Source organism: Drosophila serrata, unplaced genomic scaffold (genome assembly GCF_035046125.1).
Source record: "Drosophila serrata isolate PLE 108 unplaced genomic scaffold, ASM3504612v1 contig_184, whole genome shotgun sequence".
In the NCBI taxonomy this organism is placed as follows: Eukaryota; Metazoa; Arthropoda; class Insecta; order Diptera; family Drosophilidae; genus Drosophila; species Drosophila serrata.
In genome coordinates, this window is record NW_028257082.1 from 2,093,340 (window position 1) to 2,117,973 (window position 24,634).

Below are 24,634 nucleotides of genomic sequence, written 5' to 3' on the forward strand. Positions count from 1 at the left end.
CAGCATTCAGGGACCCACATTCAGGCATTCGACATTGATAGACGCCGACATCCCACTGACATTGATAGACGTTAGGCCGCCGGCAGCTTTACGGATTTTACAGTTGCCACTTCCAGTTTCCAGCTTCTTCTCCGGTTTCAGGATCAAGAATAACAGCTAATCAAGGATAACAAGCTCGGGGAGATGGGTACGATTAATTGCCTTCGTCGGGAGTAATGAAATAATCAGCGCTCCGGCTTGGAATACTACGCGATAAAGTCTATGTATATATACACTCTCCTAGATATATCTGCCTTTATTATCAGGCTCATAATGGTTGCTAGTCGTCCTTCCAACCGTCCGCTGCCTTTTGCTATTTTGCATCGTTTTAAATTTCGAAACATAAAACAAAATATATACGATGAAAGCATCAGCAAGAGCTGGCAACATTAACAGTACACTGAGATTAAATTGCTCCTTAATAATACTAAATATTACTCATTTTAAAATTGAGAAAAAAGGAATATCAGATGTAACAGGATATTTATTTAATTTAAACTTAAAGTTTTCTCTTTAAAAGTAATATATGACGACTATTAGAAAGGTTTAAGCTCATTCCTGTTAAGATATATTTAAGGAACTATATATTTTAATCCGAAAACAGTATGAACAAGAGGGATAGTAATGTAAATTCTTGTTAAATGGAATATTTTTTCTTCCCCCTGCAAGTTATTGGAATTTCTCGCAGTGCTCTCAACCACTTGCTGGCTGTTTGCTGGATCCTTGGCCATAATGAAACCGAATACAGGCAAATGGAAGTTTATACGCCTGGCACTATACCAGCATCTATAGTTAAACGAGTCTATAGCTATACACCATACTGTACAGTATACAATGTATATATGTATATATATCTGGCTGCCTATAGCCACGAGTGGCGGAGCAAATAGCTTGAAGTAGTCGAGCGCAAATGGCGGCGACACGCCTAAGTGGAGCTACATCGCAACATCGGCATATTGTAAAACATCGACACACAGATACTGGGGCTTACACACACATAAATAACACACTCCCGCACACACCCACACACATTCTGGCACTATAATAATGGCGCGAATTGCGTTAGCAAAATTTATTTAGCCAGCAACGAGATACGAGTGCGAACAGCTCTCCCTTCACTCTAATGTATATCCTCCTTTGCCAGATTCCTTCGAATAAATATACAATTGTGGTCAGGTAATTAAGATATTTGAGGTCTTGGGGTAATCAATTATTGCGTTTGGTTTCTATGTCAACGATATTTCGATGGGAATAGAGTAATTAATTAGAGCAAAGCTATAAATTGGAAGCTTGCCAATAAACTATATTAAAGAATCTGGATTAAGGCACTTTAATATTCAATTTAAATTCAGTCAGAAATTAATTTGAACCTTTAATTAGTACTTTTAAATAATTAATTCATTAAACATCAAATATTAACAAGTAATATAAATATAATGATATAAAATTAACTTCTGTTATTTAATTATTTACCAATGTATATGATACAATTCAAAGGTTATTATTTGCATAACTTAATTAATTTATATTATTATTAACTCCAACTTTAATCTCAACTTCTTTAAGGGTAACAATTAGTACCTATTATTCTGACATCTGCTGTATATACATATATCTCTGCTTTCAATCTCCGCGACTGTTCCCAGGGACGCGTTATGTGACGCTATGCGTGAGCGCGTGGCTTAATGAATAAATATTCGAGCACATTTTGGGGGGGCGCTCGGTGCGTATGCGTGATATTCATTACACTCTCTAATCACACATCGCACATACGCAACGGGGCACGCATACAGGCCATTTGGCACTCGTCTTTACTCCGCTCCGGCGAACATAATCTGCGCTTTGCATTCATTATGCATCGCACAGTTCGGTGTTCGGGGGCATAAATAACGACCATATGGGGTATAGTTCACATTTTTGTGGGGGCACGCTTTAAAGCCATCGAGTGACCAATTGCTGGATGGAAAAACAGGAAAACGCACATGTCATTTTCCGGCTTACAACGCCACCGGAACGCAGGCAATTGCTGTTCCACCTGGCGACAGACGGCTCTTAATTAACCTAATTGCAACAACGAGTTTAAGTCACAGCAGGACGAACGTTTGTTTTCATTTTTATTTTTTGTTCTGTGGACAGGACATGTTAAGCTGCTTTCCCCCGGAATAGGAAATATGTTGCCAGGCAGCGCACATCTCGTGGCATCTCAATTCATTTCGCTCGCTAAAATATTTACGGGAATTACTTTCGTTCAGCAAATTCCCCGTAAAGACAAACAGCAAACATTGAGTGCGGCAAGTGCTCGTAACGTACTCGTGTTCGATATCAAAGTGAATTCCATGCGAGTCCTGAGCGAAATTATTCACTTCCCTCCGTTCGACTAGAAACATCAATCCAACTTTGTAAGGGAGCCAAAGAAATCAAGAGGTTCGAGGGCGTGGCGGCAACTTAATTATACTTTTTCCGATTCGTTGCTTTGGCGAAGGAAATGATGGACCAGAAAACGAAATGAATTCACTTTCAAATCTTTGGAGTTTTCCATTAAAAATTAATATTGAATGCTGTGCAAATTGTAAACGTTTTGGCTCAGTATGTTCCCATATCCCTTGTCTCCTTGGTGACTGTCACTAAGCTCCCAGAGTGATGCGGGTCCCAGGATGTGCCTGCTTAGAGACAGAGGGATTGTGAGAGAGTAACAATTTATGCAGCTTCTCTGACCAGATGAATGGAGTTGCAGGCAGTTTGAAATTAATTTAGTATGTATAAACTTGTCAGGATATTCATTCGTAAAGGGGGCTCTCTCTGTGCCAGGATTCAATTTCAATTTGGCATTCAGGCGTAAACTTGAAAAGTCTGTGATTTATTGTACGTATGTATAAGAAGATTTACTTTCAATCTTTCACCCCACCTGCCCTCTCCATAATCTCTATTCTATATGATACTTGTCCCTGTCAGGACGATTGTACAGCGAGAGAAAAGTGAATATAATATATATATATATATATATATGCATATATATCTAATTTTAAAACTATTATTAGATCCGAATTCTTGAAGGAGAAATTAGGAATTCTAACTTGTTTTAAAATATACCTATTGGCCTACTTCCTTTCCTTAAATTCTTGACCCTTACAAATAGGGAAATACGTTTTGAAACCCTTGGTATTTGGACTTATTTTCTTGCAGTGCACATATGTGTGTTTTTGAGCATGCCCCAGAATCGCCTTTCATCGGTCTTTCCCAGTCGCCAGACAGGGGATTAGAATGTAAGGTGTAACCCGAACTGAACACAGGCGAAGCGAATCCTTGACTTGTGCTTTGAGAAGGGTCTGGCTCTTGGTCTTATCCGCATTCAATTAATTGCAGGAAAAGAAGCGGGAACAGGAGTCAGTACAGGAGCAGGTTGAGAGTCAAGGACAAGGGACTGGACATTTTGGCAACACTTACCCCATCCGGAATGCACTTGGGCGTGGCCGAGGCACTCGGCGAGCAGAACTCCCGCAGCACATCCTGCAGCTTGCGTGTGGAATCTGCAACGAGAGGAGACGGATGAGAGCTATATCCGAGATTTGAGAGATGAAATTGTATTCTAATCCCTATGTAGCTACTCCAGGTGAGTGGTCTAAGCTGGGGATTATGCAAAGTACCATTTGGCTGAGGTGCGCTAGTGGCAGGAAACACGTCAATCGCTCGACTGGCGCCACCTGAATCGACGTCTTAAGTGGACAGGTGCTTGGCCCAGGTGGCTCGCGTGGGTGGACTTACTGCAGCGCAGTGGGGATAATTAACTAATGGAAAACAAGCGGGTTGTGTAAGTGGAAATACAAGTGTCGGTGTATGACTGGCCGGTGGATGAGTTGGCCGACATGCCGCAACAAATGCTTGAAATAAACTCCACGGGGAGCTCAGACCAAAATGTTTTCAGCCCAGCCGAGTTTTATTAACCTAATGAGAGGTTCTGTGTGTGAGTGGGTGTTGTGTGTGGGGTATTCGGTTTCGTGTCCTGCACCGCAATTGTGCAGTGTGTCTGCACCTGAAAGGCTTCTGTGTCCTGTTGCAGTTGCAGCCCCATTTCCCTGGCAATGGCAGTGGTGGCAGCTGCTGCTCCTGACACTTTTGATGGCTCTCGCCTGGAGCGGCACCGCAGACTAAAAACAGTTTAACCGCACTCTAATAAGCACCTGCCGGTGCCACTCCCATATATCCGGAGCCACGCCTGTCAGGACTCAACGTGATACAGGACCTCTTGAAGTTATACGAGATCTACTAGCATATAATTACAATCCTTTATTGGAAATCTAATTAGGAATTATAAGTGAACCCAAACTAAAGTTATATAGTGTTCATAGTGGATTAATAAGTTGCTAGGATTTAGTAGGGATGCAAGGAAATATTTATGTATCAATATCTATTTATCTATATATATTTTGATATTCCTTATCACTTCTAAGCTTCCCATATGATTTAACACTGTGAGATCTGGTTTCAAGTACTTCTGATAAACTTAGTTCTAAGATGTTTGAAGAACAAAAACTTAAACTAAAACATATCTTAAATAAAGCAACACAATGGAATACAACTATTTCACTTCTATCGTTTAAATTATTTCCGGCGTTCTTGAAAATGTACCCTGTTCTTAGTGCAGATTTAAGTTTTCGGATTCTTTTTGAATTCACAGCTGCGTGCACACCTTTGGATATGGTCCGAGCCCGTTTCCTTGACGCAGTGAGTGTGTGTTCTTTGAAATATCCCATAATCTATAAGCTCAACATCCGCATTTGCCGTTCGTGTACGAGTAATTCCCTCCGCAGGCAGCTCACTGGGATAAGGTGGGCGAAGTGCTCACCCAAAGGTAAACTACTTTGCCATGTCAAACAGCTTTGCTGCAGCGAAGACTGCAAACAGTGTCAGACATACTCGTAGCTCGTAACTCGCATCCCGGGTCTGTGGATGAGATATGTCTGTGTGTGTCTGGTGTGTGGAGTGGAGCGGTGGCTGCGGAATCGCTCTTTAAGATGCGCTGCTTACAGTAAGCTGCAGCTGCCACGAGGAATATTTCTCAAATGCAGCAAATGATGTGCCAGCTAAGCAAAAATGTAAATGAAGCCGATGGCAGTCAAGTGAAACGTCATATGGTTTTCTATGCAGGTACAAAAATGAGATATAAATTCACATAAAATTTGCCTAGGTATGGATAAATATGTTTTCTGGATTGGTACTATAAACTCTAATGGTTTTTAAATTCTTTAAAGTCAAGAGGCTAAAATTTAAGTTTGTGTCATGTTTTTAATCGTATAAATACATAGACTTATTTCCTCTATTAATTATGTATCAAATTAAAAAACTTAAAGCTTGGCATATCGTTGGACTAGAAATATACATGGATACATATTTGCATAGGAACGATCGGACTATTTATAGACCTATGATCAGTCATTAACAATGATCAGTAATTAACTATGATTAGTAATTAACATTGACTAGTAAGTATCAATGAACAGCAAGTAACTTTGACAAGTAAATATCAATGGCCAGTAAGTATCTATGAACACTAATAAACAATGACTTGCAACTTTTGTAACACAACACATTTCTGTAAAGTCGGAGCATGGCGAATCGGTGGACTATATATATATCAAATTTAAATTTAAACGGAACAAGAAGAAGAACAAAAATAATTGTGTTTGCTACGGTGCTTAAGTACACTGGTTGAGAAGCGCAGAGGAGGGCACTATTTTGAGAACTATGATCAGTAAGTATCAATGAACATTGAGTAACTATGACCAGTAAGTAGCTATGACCAGTAAGTAACTATGATCAGTAATTAACTCTGATTAGTAAGTATCAATGAACAGCAAGTAACTTCGACCAGGAAGTATCTATGACCAGTAAGTATATTTGACCAGTAAGTATCAATGAACAGCAAATTTAAATTTAATTTATCAAACGGAACAAGAAGAAGAACAAAAATAATTGTGTTTTCTACGGTGCTTAAGTACACTGGTTGAGAAGCGCAGAGGAGGGCACTATTTTGAGAACTATGATCAGTAAGTATCAATGAACATTGAGTAACTATGACCAGTAAGTAGCTATGACCAGTAAGTAACTATGATCAGTAATTAACTCTGATTAGTAAGTATCAATGAACAGCAAGTAACTTTGACCTGGAAGTATCTATGATCAGTCAGTATCAATGACCAGTAAGTATTTATGAACACTGATAAACAATGACTTGCAACTTATGTAACACAACACATTTCTGTAAAGTCGGAGCATGGCGAATAGGTGGACTATATATATATCAAATTTAACTAGAAACTTTAAAACGGAACAAGAAGAAGAACAAAAATAATTGTGTTTGCTACGGTGCTTAAGTACACTGGTTGAGAAGCGCAGAGGAGGGCACTTTTTTGAGAGAGTGAATGCGAGGAAAATATTACACATATATATAGTTGATATAGGCACAATCGGACGATTTATAGAACTATAATCAGTAAGTATCAATGAACATTGAGTAACTATGATCAGTAAGTAGCTATGACCAGTAAGTTACTATGATCAGTGAGTAACTCTGATTAGTAAGTATCAACGAACCGTAAGTAACTTTGACCAGGAAGTATCTATGATCAGTAAATATAAATTGCCAGTAAGTATCTATGAACACTAATAAACAATGACTTGCAACTTTTGTAACACAACACATTTCTGAGACTTGGCTGGCAGCAGTCACTTCGTTCCGGGGATGTTTGAACCAGTTGGGAATTATATGCACAGAGAGAGATATGTTTTGGAACAAATTTAAGCCATTTGAATGAAACTATGGAGTTATTCATCTATATAATATTACTAGTATATAAATCGGAGTATGGCCAATCGGTGGATATATATATATATATATACATATGTATATATTACTGCCATAGGATCGATAGGAAAATTTTAAGAAAAAAATGATAATTTTTCCAGTTTTGAACAGTTCATTATCAAATTTAATATATATACATTATATATTAATCTAGAATTTTGTGTTCATAATATTATTTAACACAAACTCTTTTCATATTCTTCTTATTACGTAGCTTTAAGAGGCTTAACATTACTATAAAGTAACAGCTCAACTCTATTTGCAATGAACTTAATTTAAAACAATGCAAAATGATTGATGGGGTAACATGATTCCTTTAACAACAGCATGCAATTAAAAATGTTGGTCAAATTCGATGGGATGTGTGTGTCTGTATAAAAAGGATTTTAATTGGCTTTCTGTCAATGCGGGGGGAAATGTGTAAAAGGCCAAATTAAGGGCGCCTGTCTGATTGACCGTGATTTGCATTCGACATTCGCCCCTTTCTCTCTTACTATCGTGTTTTTGATTAGTGCAATTTGATTTACTGATTTTCACTTACATGAGGCCAACTCCTGCAGCTGCAAAAACTCGCGGGGCGACAATTTATCCCATTTCGGTGCTGCGATGCCAATATTCATTTTGCCTGAAAATACGCAATACATAACAAATGGTGACAAATTGTAATTTCCATCATAACGCATAATTTATTGCTTTCTGTATTTTGCATTTCACATTTCCCATTTCCCCATCACACATCTCGCATTGTGCCCTTGCATTTGCATTACATTTGCATTGCCATGGAAGAGGAGGCCATTCGATTCCACGCCCATTGCCCCAAACAAGGCATCACCGCAGAACTACGTGGGTCCTGCGGACGTGCCTGTGGCATCAGGAATCAATATATTTGTGTTGAAACCGAAATTGCTTAAAAATGTTATCTCCCATTTATCCCCCACATTTAATATCCCAGCCCGTAGCCCTTCACACATTCTCGCCTGGCCTGGCTTAGCCTGGCAACACAAATCCTTGCTGGTATTTTTGGCCATGGTCAAGTGGCCATCGGTCAGAGTGTGTGTGTGTTGTCCTGCGTGTTTGTGTCCAAAACAGAAGAGCATAAAATAACATGGCAGATTGGAGAAGGAGCTTCCTTCCGGGGACTAACATTCATTTTACGTTTCCAAGAATTAAACTAAGGCAATTGCATAGAACCTATTCTAAGGAGTTTTACTTTCTTGAATTTAAACACAGAAAAAATATGAAATCCCTTTTACAATAAGAAAGAAATTTACTCTAAATTTTGATCTCTTAAAAAAGTAATGAAAAGTATTCTTTAACATTAACATTTTTTTGCTAAATTTTCAAAACTCTACTAAGTAGTTTGCAGTTCTTAGTAAACGGAATTTGTAAACATTCTACACAAGACTTAGTTTTCCTTATAATAAATAAGTATACATAGTTCCAAAGTACTTTGCATTTATTCAACAGTATATATACTTTAATGGATAATAAAATCAAGTATTTCCTTTATTTTCCCATAAATATAAACCCACTTGAATATTTTTATAATGCGTTATTCAGAGAGAGAGTCTCGAAATTATGAGTGTGCAAACGGTGAGAACTACTAAATGGAATGCTCCTTCTTGGCCAATTTTAGTTTGCTTCATCTATCAGCCTGTGAAATACACTCAACAACACAACACATTTAACCGAGCGTGTGTGTGTGGGGTGTGTCGCCTGCCGCCTGCCGTTTGACACGTCATTAGTGGCATCACCATCATCATCATCATGATCGTGTTAATGCGTAATGAGTGTGGCCATAATCATGAGTTGGCTTGAACTGCCGCGGGCTAATCAATGGCATAATTTCCCCGCGGATTCTCTCTGTCACAGTTGTGACGTCAGACGACTTGATGGCATTTTTGGAGCACACACACTCGCCCACGCACACTCACTTAGAGGCTGAGGTATGTGTCAGCGACAGACAGACAGACATCAAACGTATATATATAGTATATATGCACACACATGTGATAGATAGAGAAGGGAAAATCGTATTTGATATATATATATATAGTATATGCATATTTGTTGGCTTGGCTTTTCTGCGTTCTCAATTCGCATGGCGTTTATTTTTACTCTCCGGCCATTTAGCGTTTTATTTATTCATTTCACAAATCTTTCTCTAAAGCTTTTGTCTTGCTGTTGTTATATTTAGATTGCTATAATCAACTGATTGACTAACTTATCATTTTATCCCCTCTCCCCCACGGCACTTGTCATGTAAAAGCGGAAAGTGGAAAGTGGAAAATTCCCGCACAAGCGATATCCATTGCCTTTTGGATCGTAAAGCATTATTAATACAGCTCCCGGTACTTTAAGCCATTATTTTCAGCTCATTTGGCATTAATGCAGGGGTATACTTGGATAATAAACTAATGAAAATGCAAATGGTAAAAAAAGTACAAATAAATAGTGCAGCATACAGGGCGTATGCGCAATCTGAATGTTAATTGCGTCGTTAATGTAGGGATATATGTTAGTCTGTCTGTCTGTGTGTGTGTTTTCAAGGCATCATCATAAAATTCACATTCCGGGAAGCTGGATATCCGCTTGCTTTCTGGTCGTAATGGTCCTTGGCCAACGGCAAAAACTTCAATAAATTGGCTTGGATTTCTCTATCTTTGTTGGTCAATGGATATACGCTTGTTGGCCCTCCTTCCCTTCGTCCTTTGACATCGGAGTAAAAACAAAAAAAAAGTAGGAAAAGTAAGGACGAACAAGGAGGTTGAGCGCCAGATTGAGAGTTCAACGTACTCTCAAGTGCCAAACTGTGTGCTGTGCTTTTTATGCTGTCCACATAAAATATTATTAGATTATGCGACCGTTCATTCGCATACAATGAGCATCAGATCCAGCATGTTCCTTTGTCGAGACCCAAAGACATACACATTAGGGATGTGTTTTTAAGGACAAAAGGAATCGATATAATTATACAGTATATCGAAATGATCGATTTTTCATATTAAGTTCTTTACACTTTTGATAGATATATGAATAAAAAACTCCTCAAATTTAATTTATTTGAATTTATTTACATTAAACAGGAAAGTAAGAATTGTTTCAAAATCTTTTAAAGCGAAATTAAAGGCTGAAAAATGTATATAAATTACTAAACGTAATCTACACAATTTTATATAAATAGCTTTATATTTTTATTGGAAATTAGTATGCCTTAAAACAAATCTCGTTCGCACAATCGATATCTTTTCGTTAAATCATTATTTTCATTCCATCTCTAATTCGTATACAATAAGCATCAGATTCCGATTCAGCTGTCCTTTTACGAGACAAGAAACACACGAATATATGTGTATGTATATTGGTCCTCTTATTGTTTTAGCCGAAACAAAATTGCCATAAAATCTAGAACATAAATGTCCGACACAGAACAATTTTCTCTTCTTTTTTTATGCTTAAAATTGGCTCGCCAAAAATGATTATACTTCAACAGGCCCAGAGACCTCTATCTCTCGCTGTCTTTGGGTCCGGCAATAATAAAAGTAAATCAAATAAAACAGCAGCATATTGCGATTTTTATGGCCTTTAGCTTTGTGGCCCTGTTTAATGGCCGCCGCACTCTGATCGCGGGCCTAAAAAATTATTATTTTCCCAGCACATCAATAACCATTTCATTTTTTTCAAAAGTTAGCCACCAGCACACTCCCACTCCATGGATTGCCTTTGAATTGTAATTAGTTAAACAAGATTTATGTTTTTTTCAATTACCCAATCTGTGAGAAGCTTTTTTTATACATGTCGGGGAAATATTGTGGCATGTTTATTGACAAAATGGAAAATTAACTATGGATTTATTGCCATAATTGTGCAAGCAAATACAGATTGCATTAAAAATTTACAAGAACATGGATTTATGTCATTAAAATGCATTAATTCCATTATAATAATAATCCATTAAACCAGTTTTTTATGTTTGTTATCAATTTAATTACGAACACTTTCAATGAATTATTATTAATAGGAGAACTGCCTACTCATACTATTTTTTTCTTATCGTAGGAAGTCAGTTGGAAACCTATTAATCTGGTGTAATGAAAACTATGCATTTATATAGTATATTAATATCATTAAATTGTGAAAAAATAACAGATAGATTTACCAGAATTTCCCACCATTATTATTAGCACTCAGCAATTTACAAATTGCCTGCGGCACTTAACAATTAAATTCCATTCCTTTGATGATTGAGAGGCTTTTCCGATGTAAATGATTAAAGGGGCACACAAGTGGGCACTAAATAAATGATTGTAAATCAATTGATGTCAGGACATAAATAATTAATTTAGCTGCAACGCCGCCAGGACCAAACTCATCGCATTCCCTCGGCTTAATTTAACTTTAAAATGCATATGCAAGCGGATAATGTCCCAGTGCAAACAAAAGTAAAAAGCGCCGGCGACGAATCGCGCTTTAATTAACGTTCCTGATTTGATCAGCAAAAAGAAAATCCATCCAGCACAAGCCATGCATAAATTCGAATATATTTTCAATCGATTGAACCGCCTCCACCTTCAGTGAACATGTGTGTCCTTACTGACTATGAATGCCAAAAAACGAGAGCGTGAATCCGCAACGAGTGTTTGCTTTTATGAAATTGACATTATTGTTTATCTGATGCGTGGGCTCCGGCAAAAGCGTCGCATTGTTTTCGGTTAACAAACACCGAATAATAAAATAAAAGTAAAAAAGCAAACTGCAAGATTGTCAATAAGCAGTGCACACAATTCACTCACATTCGCTTCTATTTTATTTCATTTCATTTCAGTTTTTTACTTCGATGCACAGCAGCCAGCCGGAGGCTATCTGGATCCTGTCAGCGACAATGCTCATATATCATGGAGTTATCCCGCACATTTCGGGGACAAAACGGGGACAAAACGGGGCCAAAAAGGTCGCCAGCCATGCAAAGAAAACTAATTTGCCTTTCATATCGGGGGGTTATCACCCGTTTTTATGGGTACATATTTACATGCTGGAATATTCATTGCGTTTACCCTCAGTACAAAGGTTAAGCGGTTGAATTCTTGATAACTTCACTGAGTTTTAGTCATCATAACACGCTTATTCCTCAGGCAATTAAATTAGTACAAAACTTGAAGATTTGCTTAACAAAGAAATACATTTTTGTGTATAAAATTGTATTGGAAAGCTCAGTTTTTGAGAACTCTATCGGTGTTTATTCTTTCCTGTTGTGACATTTTTCCATTGGCTTAAAATTCATAAATCAAAACAAGTGTCAATTAAAATTTAAGTATCAAATATAACAATTTCAAAATGTAGGAAACAACTATAATAAAAAAGAGCAGCTTTTATAAACTCAAACATCAGTTGAAAGAGAAAACCCCCTTCTCAAGAAGTAAACAATACTTGTCGGAAATAATATTCATCATAATAATAAAGCAATTTATTTAAAAACTAAAGCAATTTAGCTTTTGTGTTCTTATAATATTTAATATAGAAACATTAAAAATAAAACCAAGTTACCTTTAAAAACAAGATCAAATATGAGCAGTCGTAAAAAATGCGATAATTCCCATTCTAATCCCCTTTGTTTTCTGACCGCTTTAAACAAAGTTGCTAGCATACTTTTTGGGGTGTGAGTGAATGGACCTGCAGGGCTTAGGGCCATGTTGCATGCGGCATGCGGCATGTGGCATGTGGCACTCGCACACCATTCCACAATGAACTTGGGTGTGGAGAATGCCCCCCGGCATCGCTAAACGGCTTAAACTCCGCCATAAACTGTCAGTTTAGCACGCCGATGTCGATGGTCGATACCAGATGGACACTGGACAAAAATTAATAGGACTTGATTTTCAAGGAATATATTTTTGAATTTGGAATAAAGAGTGCTTTAAAATGGTTAGAAAGTTTCTAAGAATGCCAAGAAATTTTGACACAACTGAGTTTTCGTTTAATTCAAAGGGAAATATTGTTGAAATGATCTTATAAATGCATAACTTAACTAATTGTGTTTTTAAATAACAGAAATGTATTTAATCATATTCCATAGCTCTATTTCCGGTTAAAATTTGAACAAATAAACTTGGAAATTATTTAATTTTATTTTAAAAATGTTACCAATAACTTCATATTTTTCTCTGTGCACCTAGCAAGTCCTAGCGGCAAATGTCACGAAGGAGAGGCCCCGCGGAATCGAACTGCACTCGGTAGGTGGGACCGGACATGTGCTGCACTAAATAAAATACAGAACAGAAAAAAACACGCAGAAATACCGCAGTGAGGAGTGAGGAGTCGGGTTTGGAGGCACACCCGGCATGGAGGCCAAAAGGGAAGCCCTAGAGTAATTAAAAGTATGGATATATGGGAGGGCGCGGCTGTGGAACACAAAATGCAATTGTGTTTCCGCTGACTTTGACGCGGCGCTGGCCACGAATGTCTGTGTTGGTAGATACAGAGACTCTAGGCCATGACAAAGTGCTATAGCTTTAGAGGACTTCATAAGGGAATTTATATTTTGCACAACTAAGTATTTGTTAATAAAGAAAATAATAATAATAACAGTAGGAACACCGCGTATTTTTCACTTGTTTTCCAAGTTTATTTTTGTTGTTGAAGACTGTTATTTTTCGAATCCTAGAAGGGAGTCCTGGACCAACCAGCGACCACCGGAAGCGCGTTTTAAGTCGCGTCGCGTTCTCCCTTTTTTTGTCGCTTCGTGCGGCACACTTCCGCTTGTCAGCTCGCCGGGAACTGATGGGAAGGAATGGATAGAGAAGGGCTGTGGCTGCCACAAAGATGGCGAAAAGCTCGCTGTCATTGTTATTTCGCCAGGCTAGAGGACGACTGTATTTGCTCGGCAGCTCTATGGTTCCATAGTTCCCATGGCTGCGGCGCTCCTTTATCAAACGCTGGTCATGCACAATCAGCTGCGCGACTGGAGACGCTGGCAACAAACAAAGGAGGATGACAACTGTTTCTGGAGAGGAAGACGGAGGCGGTCCGCCTTTGTGACAGCAATTGAATCAAATTTATTGTCTGCATCCGATGCCATGCAGTTTCCACTCAACGTCGCGGCCCCATTGTCAGCTTGGCATGTAATGTCACGTCCTGTTTTTACGAGGATCAAGTGCACAAAGTATGACGCCGGAGCGGTTGGAAATGAAAAAATTAAATATAAATGAGATTTGCGCGTGGATTTGGCTCTAAGCTTTCAACCAACACTCGAACGATAAAAAATGTCAATAGCCCCCGGCAAGTGGCAATAGAAATATTGTTGAAAAGAAAAAATAATCAAAAGGCGTGGCACATCAATTCGTAATGGATGCAAGAATATATATACACTCTTTATCCAGGTTTGGTAAAAGGAGTTTATAAATTTGTTGGTTTAGTATTTACACTGGGACAAGTTGGGTATTTTTCTGAAAGAACTGAAACCATGTTTGACTTTTCTTATAAGTTAGAAACATATAAATAAATATGTGAAAAATGTTTAAGTTGTTTTATATTAAAATTATTATTACTTAGTACTATCATTATGGGATCGTAATATTTTTATCGATATTATTATATGCAAGTCTATTTTGAGTAAATCAATCTTTTTCGAATTTCATAACTAAGCCAAAAATGCATTAATTTCAATTCGGAAAGCAGTCTTATGTTAGTTTTAATTAGGTTTATAAATCTGCATACTCAAATTAACATTGAAAGAGATTCAATATTTTTTGAATTTTTGATCATTTTAATGATGAAATTTTCAAAAATTTTGAAAAAATATAGATTTTGGCCGGAGACAGCTTAATGGATTCAGCTGATCACGCTGATCAAGAATTTATATGATTTATAGGGTCGGAAATGACTCCTTCGCATTGTTACAGGCTTCTGACTGAAATTATAATACCCTGCAAAGTATAATGATAAGATTTTTGAGGTATAGATTATTATGTTACTGATAACGACTTATAACCCTTATGACTTTTTATGACATTTTATTTATTTATTTCAATCCTCCTTTATTACCTTAGATTCCCAGTTATTTCCAGTTCCTTTTAATTTCTGTAAAAGCTTTAATGATTTTATTTTCCAACCATCAAACTTCAACCTATAGTTGAAATAACCTCGCATTCAACGCGCTTTTAAAGCATGGCTCTCCCTCAATTTGCCTTTGTTTGCGTTCAGTTTTCATGGCTCGGTCCATGAGAAATGGTTTTTCATTTTTCCTGACCAGTTTTTCAGCGTCACTTTAAAACGTGGCCCCCGCCCCTATGGAGAAAGAACTTCTACTGATGCAGACATTTCGCTCTTTTTATTTCTGTGCGATTTAATTGCTGTTAATTGGGCAGCTAAACAGTTGATGTTACTTTGTTTTATTGCCGCAGCCGTGATGCGATGGTGGTAAAAAATGGAGGAGAAGGAACTGAGGGGTTTTTCTGCAAAATGAACGGGCAAGGGGCAAACTTTTAATTTTATTTACGCCAAAAGACCAACAAGTACGTGCCGTGAATGCGTAATTAATGCTCGAAAATGTTTTATGCCAAAAATAACTCCGGCTACAAAGTCTCTCCCATAAAAAGCAGGCGGGGCAAGGATGCGGCATTCACAGGACGAAAAGGATGTCGGCGAAAATTCACCAGAATGCCGACCCATAATCATAAACGTAGGCACCATAACTGAACCAACTCCTGACCCCCACTTGAACCCATTTCCAAAGCAGTTTCTTCATGTCATCCGGGGACAGAGAAAGAAGTAAGTGAAAATTGTGAGTACAAAAATTGTAAAGAACATATTTTTACGGATTGAAAATTGTATAAAAGACCATCTAAAAGAATAAATAAATAAATGATTTAAATGATTTCATGAAGATATTTCTATTTCAAGTGATTTTTGCATTAAATAACTTGCAGCTTTCTAATATTTGTTACCCCTATTTCCCCATTTTTTTTTTTATAAAAATAAATACATATATTCATAAATTTTAACAACACAACTTTTCTCTCAGTGCCTGGATGTGCTAAAATACATTTCCGCTCGCTTTTCTGGAGAGATTTCCATTTTGCGTACGCGTCTTTTGACTTTTCACTTTGATCGACGGACCGGACAGCCTTCGAGGAAAATTGATGACGCCACACCTCTGTCCTCTTCCCCATTTTCCCCATTCTGCAATCCATTTTCATTCCCATTTTCCTCCCCGCCGCAAAAAGCAATGTAAGCAAGGGAGGTGTGTTCATGTTCATGTGGTGCTGAAAATAATTTCTTGAACAATAAAAACTGTTTTGTCTTCGATAAACAGAAGCGTGCTGGAGAATGGCCCTGCATGCCGGCGATCTATAAAAATAGACAGGCAAACAAACAAATCGATGGATGGACGGAGGGATAGACGGACAGACGGACGGACAGGCGGACAGACGGACAGTCGCGTCTATCGGCACATATAAAAATACGGAATGATCTTATGGCTGACCTTACACATTTGCAGAGCACCTGTCCGAGTAACCTGTGCAATCAGGCAGCAGCTTGGCCATCAGAGATGTGTATTTGGAGAGATTCCTCAAAGGTTATTATATTTTCCAGCTATAATTTCTTAATTAATTACGCCAACATGTCTTTAGAGATAGTAAATATGGGGAAATAATCATTTATTATAATGATAATCATCTTAGTAATATATTTATTTATATTTGAATAGAGAAATATATTCATTGATTCACTATTTATTTTTCAAATTTAAATAAGTTTATTTAAGAATTATTCTTTGAATGCTTAAAGGTACTATCGATATTAATTGTTCTCTTTAGTTATGCAGAATTTTTGCTTAACTCAATTTCCAGGTAAAATTCAGTTTTCTCCCATTCCCTCGTGCGACAAGGGTAGGGAAAGCGTTTTGATTGAATTGCCACAATTAGAAAGATTTCCCAGATTTGCGCTCGCCTTGCTTGAGTTTGTTTTGGTTGCGGTTTTAGCCGCTTCCCGAACTCGTGGATGTTTACACGGATGCTGCTCCTCCACATCTCGTCCGCTGACCATTCATTCCCAGTGGCTAAATGTTTGATGAACTGAAGTGGAAATTTTTCACTAGCCTAGAGCGGAAAGTGCAGGGAGAAGATCAAGTGGGGAAGGGGAATGGGTCAAGTCCTTCAAGCGGAAGTTTCCCATGTTTTTTTCTTTTTAGTCGTCTGCTTCCTGGAGATATTTAAGCCGGACCACGCCCCCCTGGTCAGTGTCGGTGACGGATGTGAAATAGCAGCACTTCCTAGGCCAAATCGATTCGGATTTGGATTCGTTTTTGGCCTGCAGCAAATACCCGCACTTACAGCACACAAACTAAAATAGCAAACGCTTTTTGGCTGCCCCAAATTACACACGCACACACACAGGGTGTATAAATCTGTGCGGTATCTCGTAACCAAGAGGATGCACTTGAAGAAACTTTGGTAACAGAAAGATTGCCCTTGTATTTAGATGGAATTTATTAAAGGTTTTGGTTTAAATTCATCAATAAATTAAATTTTAAGAAAATGCTGTTTTTATGATGTAAAGTCTAGTATTCTGACACCTTTAGCGCCTTTTGACAAAATCCTTGTGATTTAAATATCACAATATTATATTGTTTGTTGTACAATAAAGTATGATTGATGAGACATTTCAGAAGGATTTTTTTTTATATTAAAAAGCTAAAGCTGTTAAATTTAAACACGAATTTGCTTTTATGATGCAGGAAAGCATTAAGAAACCATAATTTAGCTCACGTACTTGTCAAAAATGCCTTTAAATAAATCATTACTTTATATAATCTATTTCTTCTATAAAAAATCAATATCTAAATCAATAATAAGTTTATATTTAAGTATTGTTATATTAATTATATATTATATCAATATTTTCCTTTAGGAAAATTAGAATTAAAAAAGATTTAGTAAAACAAAATGTTATTTGAAGGAAATTAATCAAAGAAACTTACATTGCCAATGCATTACTCTACCTACCACAAAACCCACATATCTTTGGCTAATTCTGCATGATTTTTTTGAGTGTAACATACAGCACATAGCACTCAGCACCCCGGTCGGCCTCTGACGTCAGAGCCCCTTTCGACCGCAGCGAAAATGGCCATTGAAATGTTGACGTCGATGGCGTTGCGAGTAACGGATTTGTCTCTGCGATTGCCTCGCCTTGTTATTGTTTAACACACACAGATACTCGGTGAATGTGTGTGAGTGCGAGTGCTTATGCGGTTTATTGACTGTATGTGTGTGTGTATTTGCTTTGGCCAAAGCCAGAGATAGATGAAAAATTGATTGTGCTTCACCTCAACATTTTGGCAAGCTGAAAAAACACATCCCAGCAATAGCTCACTTCAAGTGTGTCAATTAAGGATGTGGCATTGCTCTCACGGTGATTGCACAATTGCACTGCTTTCACATGATCTAATCTGAAGATGATGATGATAATGGTGATTCGTGCTTTATCCTCGTTATCCTGGCTACGCTTCATCCTTCGCAACGCCCAAAAGTATGCCTGGCTAAGCCACTCACGAGCTCAACGAGAATGCGTTGCTCCGGGTGACAGTTGGCCAATATGGAGATGGAATGCCTGACACATGTAACAAATTTGCAGCACTCGAAACTCGAATAAATCAAAGACATGACAAAATATTGAAGGCATTTTGTCGCTTAATTGGAGTGCCACGCGTTGGCATAGTCAAAAGGCAAAACAAAACAGAAAATAACGCAAATAAAATACAAATACAAGAGGAAAAGGAAAAAGGCAACTTTGACTGGCACATCTGACAGGACGAATGCGAATACCAAGACGTGGAGGAACCACAGTCTCAGGGTATGTCCTGGGGGCAAACAGAAGCCACATCCACAACCAAGAAAAAGTTTAATTCTAGAAATGGTTCAAATTGCAGGAAATATGTACATTTGGAGTATTAAATATTGTCTGTGGAGGTTTCTTCATTTCGGTCTTAAAAATTATAAAAAGACCAAGAGTTTATATTCATTAAAAGTTCATCTTTTGTTTTAAGCATAATGTTGGTAATAAATATGCATACTTCACACATTTATTAAGCTCTTTAAATGATTGAAAACTAAATATGATTTAGAACTCGTTGCATTTAAGCCCAGCTTTAAACTAAGCTTATAAATGTTAAATGAGTTTTAGAAATCAATAATAGGTAATCCCTGAATGAAATGAAGGTATCCTTTTTTATATTGAAATTTTTTTCCACCTCTCTTCGTTTTTCCGAGAAGTGTTTTGTCCCCAATTTGGTAAACACATTTCCGATGGCAGGACGATATTCTTTTCAGCACGTTAACCCTGAATGGGTGCTGCCGAAACGGACTTTGGATTAGCAGCGTGCTCGCAGGACTCTTCTATTCAGCGGCGGTAGCGATTCACAAAAGGACCAAGACCGTAGCACACACACACACACGCACCCACTCACTCACTCACATTTGTCGGGGGCTGTCAGACGCCATTATCACATATTGCCGTCACTTTGTGCTCGCTGCCGCTGTATTTGTGACCGTAATGCGCAAATACTGGCATGGCAAAGGTCCTGGTCCGAGGACCAGTCCATAGTCGCACATCCGCATAGTCGCATTCGCATATATTCACATCTGGGACATATGCAAATGGTAAATGGTAAATGGTAAATGGCAAATGCCGGCAGTTCCGGCTTCATCCGGACAGATCCTTCTTAGGGAATGGTAAAATATTCTATGCAAGAATATTGTATATAACTCTTAGCGGGAGTTTCAGAATATAATATATGCTTCAAAAAACATTATTATTTAACCCTTTAGGTTTCAAAAATGATATTTCTGAGAACTATCTATTCCAAAATATACAATTCAAAATAAATAAGAACAGCCACACCTTAAAATAACATCTAGTCCTTTTATACCTATTTATTTTGTGGCATATATATACCCTATTTTTGACATAGGTTCCTGGCAGCCCTGAGTGGCAAACGGCAAATGGCAAATGGCGAATGGCAAATGCCAAGTCGGTCAAATCGTTTTCGCACATGAGCCTTATTTGCATCTCATTAACATCCGGGGAGAGGGGAGGCAATCGGGGCACCGAACAATGGCCGCCGTGGCGTCATCGGTGTCATTTCCGCTGCCATTTGCAGTCCCTTTTTTCATCCCCATTTTGCTATTTTCATTCCTATATATATGTATATATATTCCTATTTATATTGCCATTTCTATTTCCGTTTTCCAATGTGCCAGGATAATTATTGAACTGGGAATGGTGTGTGGGCCACGCCTAATGAGCATGTCCTTCTGCCTCGATACAATGATTGACATGTGATGGCTGTGTGTGGGGTAGTTAATGTCACATATTTTGATAAATTGTTTTACGACCATAATTTGTGCAACTTTTATCGCCTTTTTTGTAATGGCTTTCCTATTAGTGTTTTATGTCCCGTAAAAGTAGTCCCCGCGCCACGCACAACACTACAATACACACACACAACATTCGCACAGACAGCCATCATTATGCTGATAGTTGATAGAAGTGGCAACAAAATGAAATTAAATTATTTACACGGCTCTTGGCGGGCGCCTTTTGCATTTTATGACAGCGCAAACATGCCACACTTTTATTTATTCAACATTCTGTTGAACACGCGCCCAAAAATAATTTATGTTTAGCATAACCTTTTGGGTCGCCGGCAAACAGGCACACACAAGGGTTAAAAGCCATGTCCCAGACAGATACAGATACAGATACAGATACATATTCCATTTAGAATCAGATACACCGAGAGAAGAGATAATCGAGACCAAAAGTTGGAAGATAATTACTATTAAATTTCCACATTGTTTTTTTCTTGAAAATTCTCCTTTACTTGATGTATTTACTATCCCAAGATTAGATTTAATTCCCCTTAGCTTTCCATTTATAAAACTTTTAAAAATTACCTAATAAGAAGGGGCTTGTCTCTTAGTTTCACACAAAATCATATAAAACCATTAAGAGTAATACAAACCCTTAAGTTTTTCTCACAAACACAAACTTCTAAAATGAAATAAAGTCACAACAACTTCGAGAACTTGTAATCTCTAACCAAAATACCCACTAAATAACCGAATATCAATTCAACAACTATATAAAACTTGAGCTCACTAAATCATCTATAAAATATTATTTATTACATATTAAATTCCCATTAAAACCCCCTAAGTGCACAATTTTCTGGCCAAAAACTTTTGCTCTCCGTGTGGCAAATTCAGATAGGGGAATATAATGTTATCCGGGACGGGACTGTTTACATTTTGATGGGCATCAGCGGACTCCGTCCGTAAGAAGCCATGGCAAATTATTTGACTATTTATACGTGTTTACATACCTGCTGCTGATGCTTTTTCCGCGCGGGTCTTCAATAGAGAGGGACAGCGTGTTTTGGGGCAGCGAGCCGGAAAGAGACGGGATAATGGGGCTCCTGCTCCTGCGAATGGTGATTTCCGGGCTTAGTTTAGTGCATGCTGCAAAGGAATTATCAGGGAAATTAGCACAGGAATTAAACGGGGAAATTAGGCAAGAAATTAGAAGGAAAATTAGCAACGAATGAACACAGAAAGACCAGCGGAAGTTCGGAGGAAATCTGCTGGGCAAACACAAAGCACAGGCACAGATAGCGCTATCCAAACATTCCATGTTTGTCGGGCAAACACAAAGCTCTCCGCGCTCGTAAATATTGTTGTTCTCCGACTCAATCGCCCGAGCGTCTAAATTTAAACCAGAGACTAAGACCAGGGACTTAAAGACCCGGGCTGGGTGTGTTAATTGAGCTGGCCAAACGAATTAAATAACTAATTCCCGACATTTGCCTTTAATCACGGCATCCAACTCGGTGCACAAATAATACAAATAACAATGTTGCTGACTGCCATCGTGTTGTGTTAGCTCAGTGCTCTCCTGACAGAGTTCCTAACTTGCCATTGTGCCTTTGGAAGTTGGCACCGAGTTTCTGCAATAAATTTATCTTAATATCCAAGCGATGCGGAAGTTTCGGTCGTCAGGGCGCATTTTTCACTCTAATGGAGTTGGAGTCGAAGTCGGAGTCGAAGTCTGAGGCAACAATGCAAGGACAACTTTTCTCCTTCGCTTCCAGCACCGCAAACAAAAAGCAAAATTATGTATGTGCATAGGTAACATATGAGGGGCTACATACAGCAATGGGCATATAAATAGCATTGATAAAAGGAACAAGCCTAAAAACAAAAAAAACTGGGTGTGGAATATTTCAGTTTTGTAGAGAAATTTATAAGATAGATACTTCTTGCTTGCTTGAGGTTAAGTTTTAATTGTTCTTTTATCATTAACATTAAGCTTGTTAATTCTCATTGAAATTGAATAAAATAATTTTACCAAATATTTCTTGGTGTATAGTTACAATTAAGCGAATTGAAAACTGAATTTCAGCTAATGAAGCAATAAAATAATTAAATAAGCTCTTTGTTTATCAAAATAATTGTACAATAAATATGCTTTATGAAATTAAAGATTAAAAAACTTTATTAAGACCGTATTTTTAGCACAAAAGAATATAAAGCTTTACCTTCCTTTTAATGTTATACGTAATTGACAATTTAACCAAAAGAAACTTAAATTTTTTAATTTCCAACAATAGTTATTATAAATACATGAGAAACTTCCCTTTCTTTTTTAGCCACAACTGTATTGGCTTGTGGTCTTAGCCTGCTTCTCTCAGCCTTCCTGTCCTTTGGGAAAACACATGTTTAACAGAGTGCATAGTGCAAAACTTTGACATGGAAGTTTTTTGTTGCTGAAATAATTTGCCATGTTGTTTAATGTGTGAAATTGAAATTATTCCAGCTCGAGAGGAGCTTGCACAAATTGAGAATGGCGTTTTAATCAAGTTTGACGGAAGTTCATTAGCACACACACAGGGCGTATGCGCAATGTTTGTCATACGGGGCGTATGAGCGATGTGGCTGCTGGTTTGAAACCAATAGTTACCCCGGGAACGGGGCTGGGTCCACGGGGATGCCGAACTTCGATTAGCCGCACTTTGCGCCGCGATAAGTCGCTGCCATTAAATGCTCGTTAGCAGTCATTGCCATATCTGTAGTATTTTGCAAATTATCAGCCAGCGGGCTGCTCGCTTGCGTTGCTCCTCTAATCAGCGCTCGGCAAACAAAAAACTGACATGAATGAAATTTACAGAGTGCCAGCAATAGATGAGAGAGGGAGAGCAGTACCTAATGCTGTTTTTCTTTCTTTTTTGGTCTTCTTTGGTTTATTTCGTTGGTGCCATTACACTGGTTAACAGGGTATTTTGAATAGAAATAGGAAAACTATTTATTTTTATTGGCAATATTTATTCTCAATAAAATTACGTTAAAATTGGGTGATTAAATTAAATTATATCATTTAATAAAGTTTATTAACTGTCTTAACAAATAACTATGAAGTATAAAAATATAATCCTTTAAAACCTGCTTGAAATAAGCTATTATTTAGTTGAATTAATAAAAGTAAGTATTTCTAAGCTATTACAGCTTTAAAATTCATTTATTAAATGCTAGTTATTTTGAATTTTAATTAATTTTCATTTATTTTAAAGTTTAATCAACATTTGTTTATGACCCACAATAGCCTAAAGAGATAAATTCCCATGTTGTTTAGTGTTATTTGCTGGGTTGCGTATCTCAGTTGCGTATCGCGTATCTCACCGAGTGCCGGTGGAAATTCGAGGAAAAAGCGGGCGGGCCACGCCCCGAAGGCATAATGCTTGCCTCACTGATTTGCGTGCTGCACAGACACACACCCGTACACACAGCCGTACACACACAAAACAGACACAACACAAAATAAATATAAAAAGGCAGACCAAGCCCCAGAGGTTGGGCGTGCGAGTCCGGGCATTCGGATATTTGGGATACTTGGGGCCTGTGTCACATTTTCTGTGGAGCTGCCCGCTATTTTTGCCATTTTGTTTGCCTTTCGCTGGCTGCGCGACGCTGCGGCTTATCACATAATTTGAATAAAGTAGCTGCAATCTTGTGTCAGTTTATCGCAAATTAGGCCAGATAAAAACATCAGCTAAACGCGGGGCAACGCAACGCAACGCAACGCGACAAATTGTCTGCGGACCGAAGGATAGCACACGTAAAAGTTTCGGGTGGGGGCAAGTTTTCCAACTGAAAATAGTGACAACACAACAACGTAGAGAGAAAAATAAACATAAAGGGCATCGAGTATACGCCGTGGTGTCTGATGCACTTTTCATCCCAATTTGTTTGCTTTATGCTGCGAAATCGAATTATGCACAAGTGTGGAGGCGAAAAATGAATGGGCACAAAATAATTGAATCACTGGCAAATTGCAGGACATGTCGCAGGTTCTGCACCAGCTCCTGGTATCCTGTCTGCCGTCCTGTTACGGATGTTACAGATGCTACGGATGCTACGGATGTTACAGATGCTACCTGATGCTGCCACCATCAATGCTCCCTGTTTCCCGGGCGTCGGCAAATTGCTTGACACTTTTAATTATGGAAATTGACTAACGCTCCGATGGCTGGCAGGAAAATGTACGAAATGGCAGCATGAAGGAAATGTAAAACCCAAGTTAAGCAGTGCGAATCGCCTTCAATTAACTCTCGGGGAAACTCTGGCAGTGACTGCGGCCATGTTGCCATGGCGCTGCTCTGTTTCCATCAATTTTCCACAG

At 38.1% G+C, this 24,634-nt stretch overlaps 1 protein-coding gene across 3 annotated transcripts in view; it reads right to left on the reverse strand.

Moving 5' to 3' along the window:
- The window catches only part of Dgk (diacyl glycerol kinase 1), a 103,852-nt gene that overhangs the window by 77,322 nt on the left and 1,896 nt on the right, over window positions 1-24,634 (reverse strand). For all 3 annotated transcript variants that reach the window (XM_086827943.1, XM_086827941.1, XM_086827940.1), the window contains exons 2-4: window positions 21,285-21,420; window positions 7,443-7,526; window positions 3,484-3,566 (exon numbers count right to left, since the gene is read on the reverse strand). In XM_086827943.1, coding sequence (XP_086684069.1) covers window positions 3,484-3,566; window positions 7,443-7,521 — 162 coding nt within the window. In that variant the 5' untranslated portion in view covers window positions 7,522-7,526; window positions 21,285-21,420. The remainder of the gene's footprint in view (window positions 1-3,483; window positions 3,567-7,442; window positions 7,527-21,284; window positions 21,421-24,634) is intronic.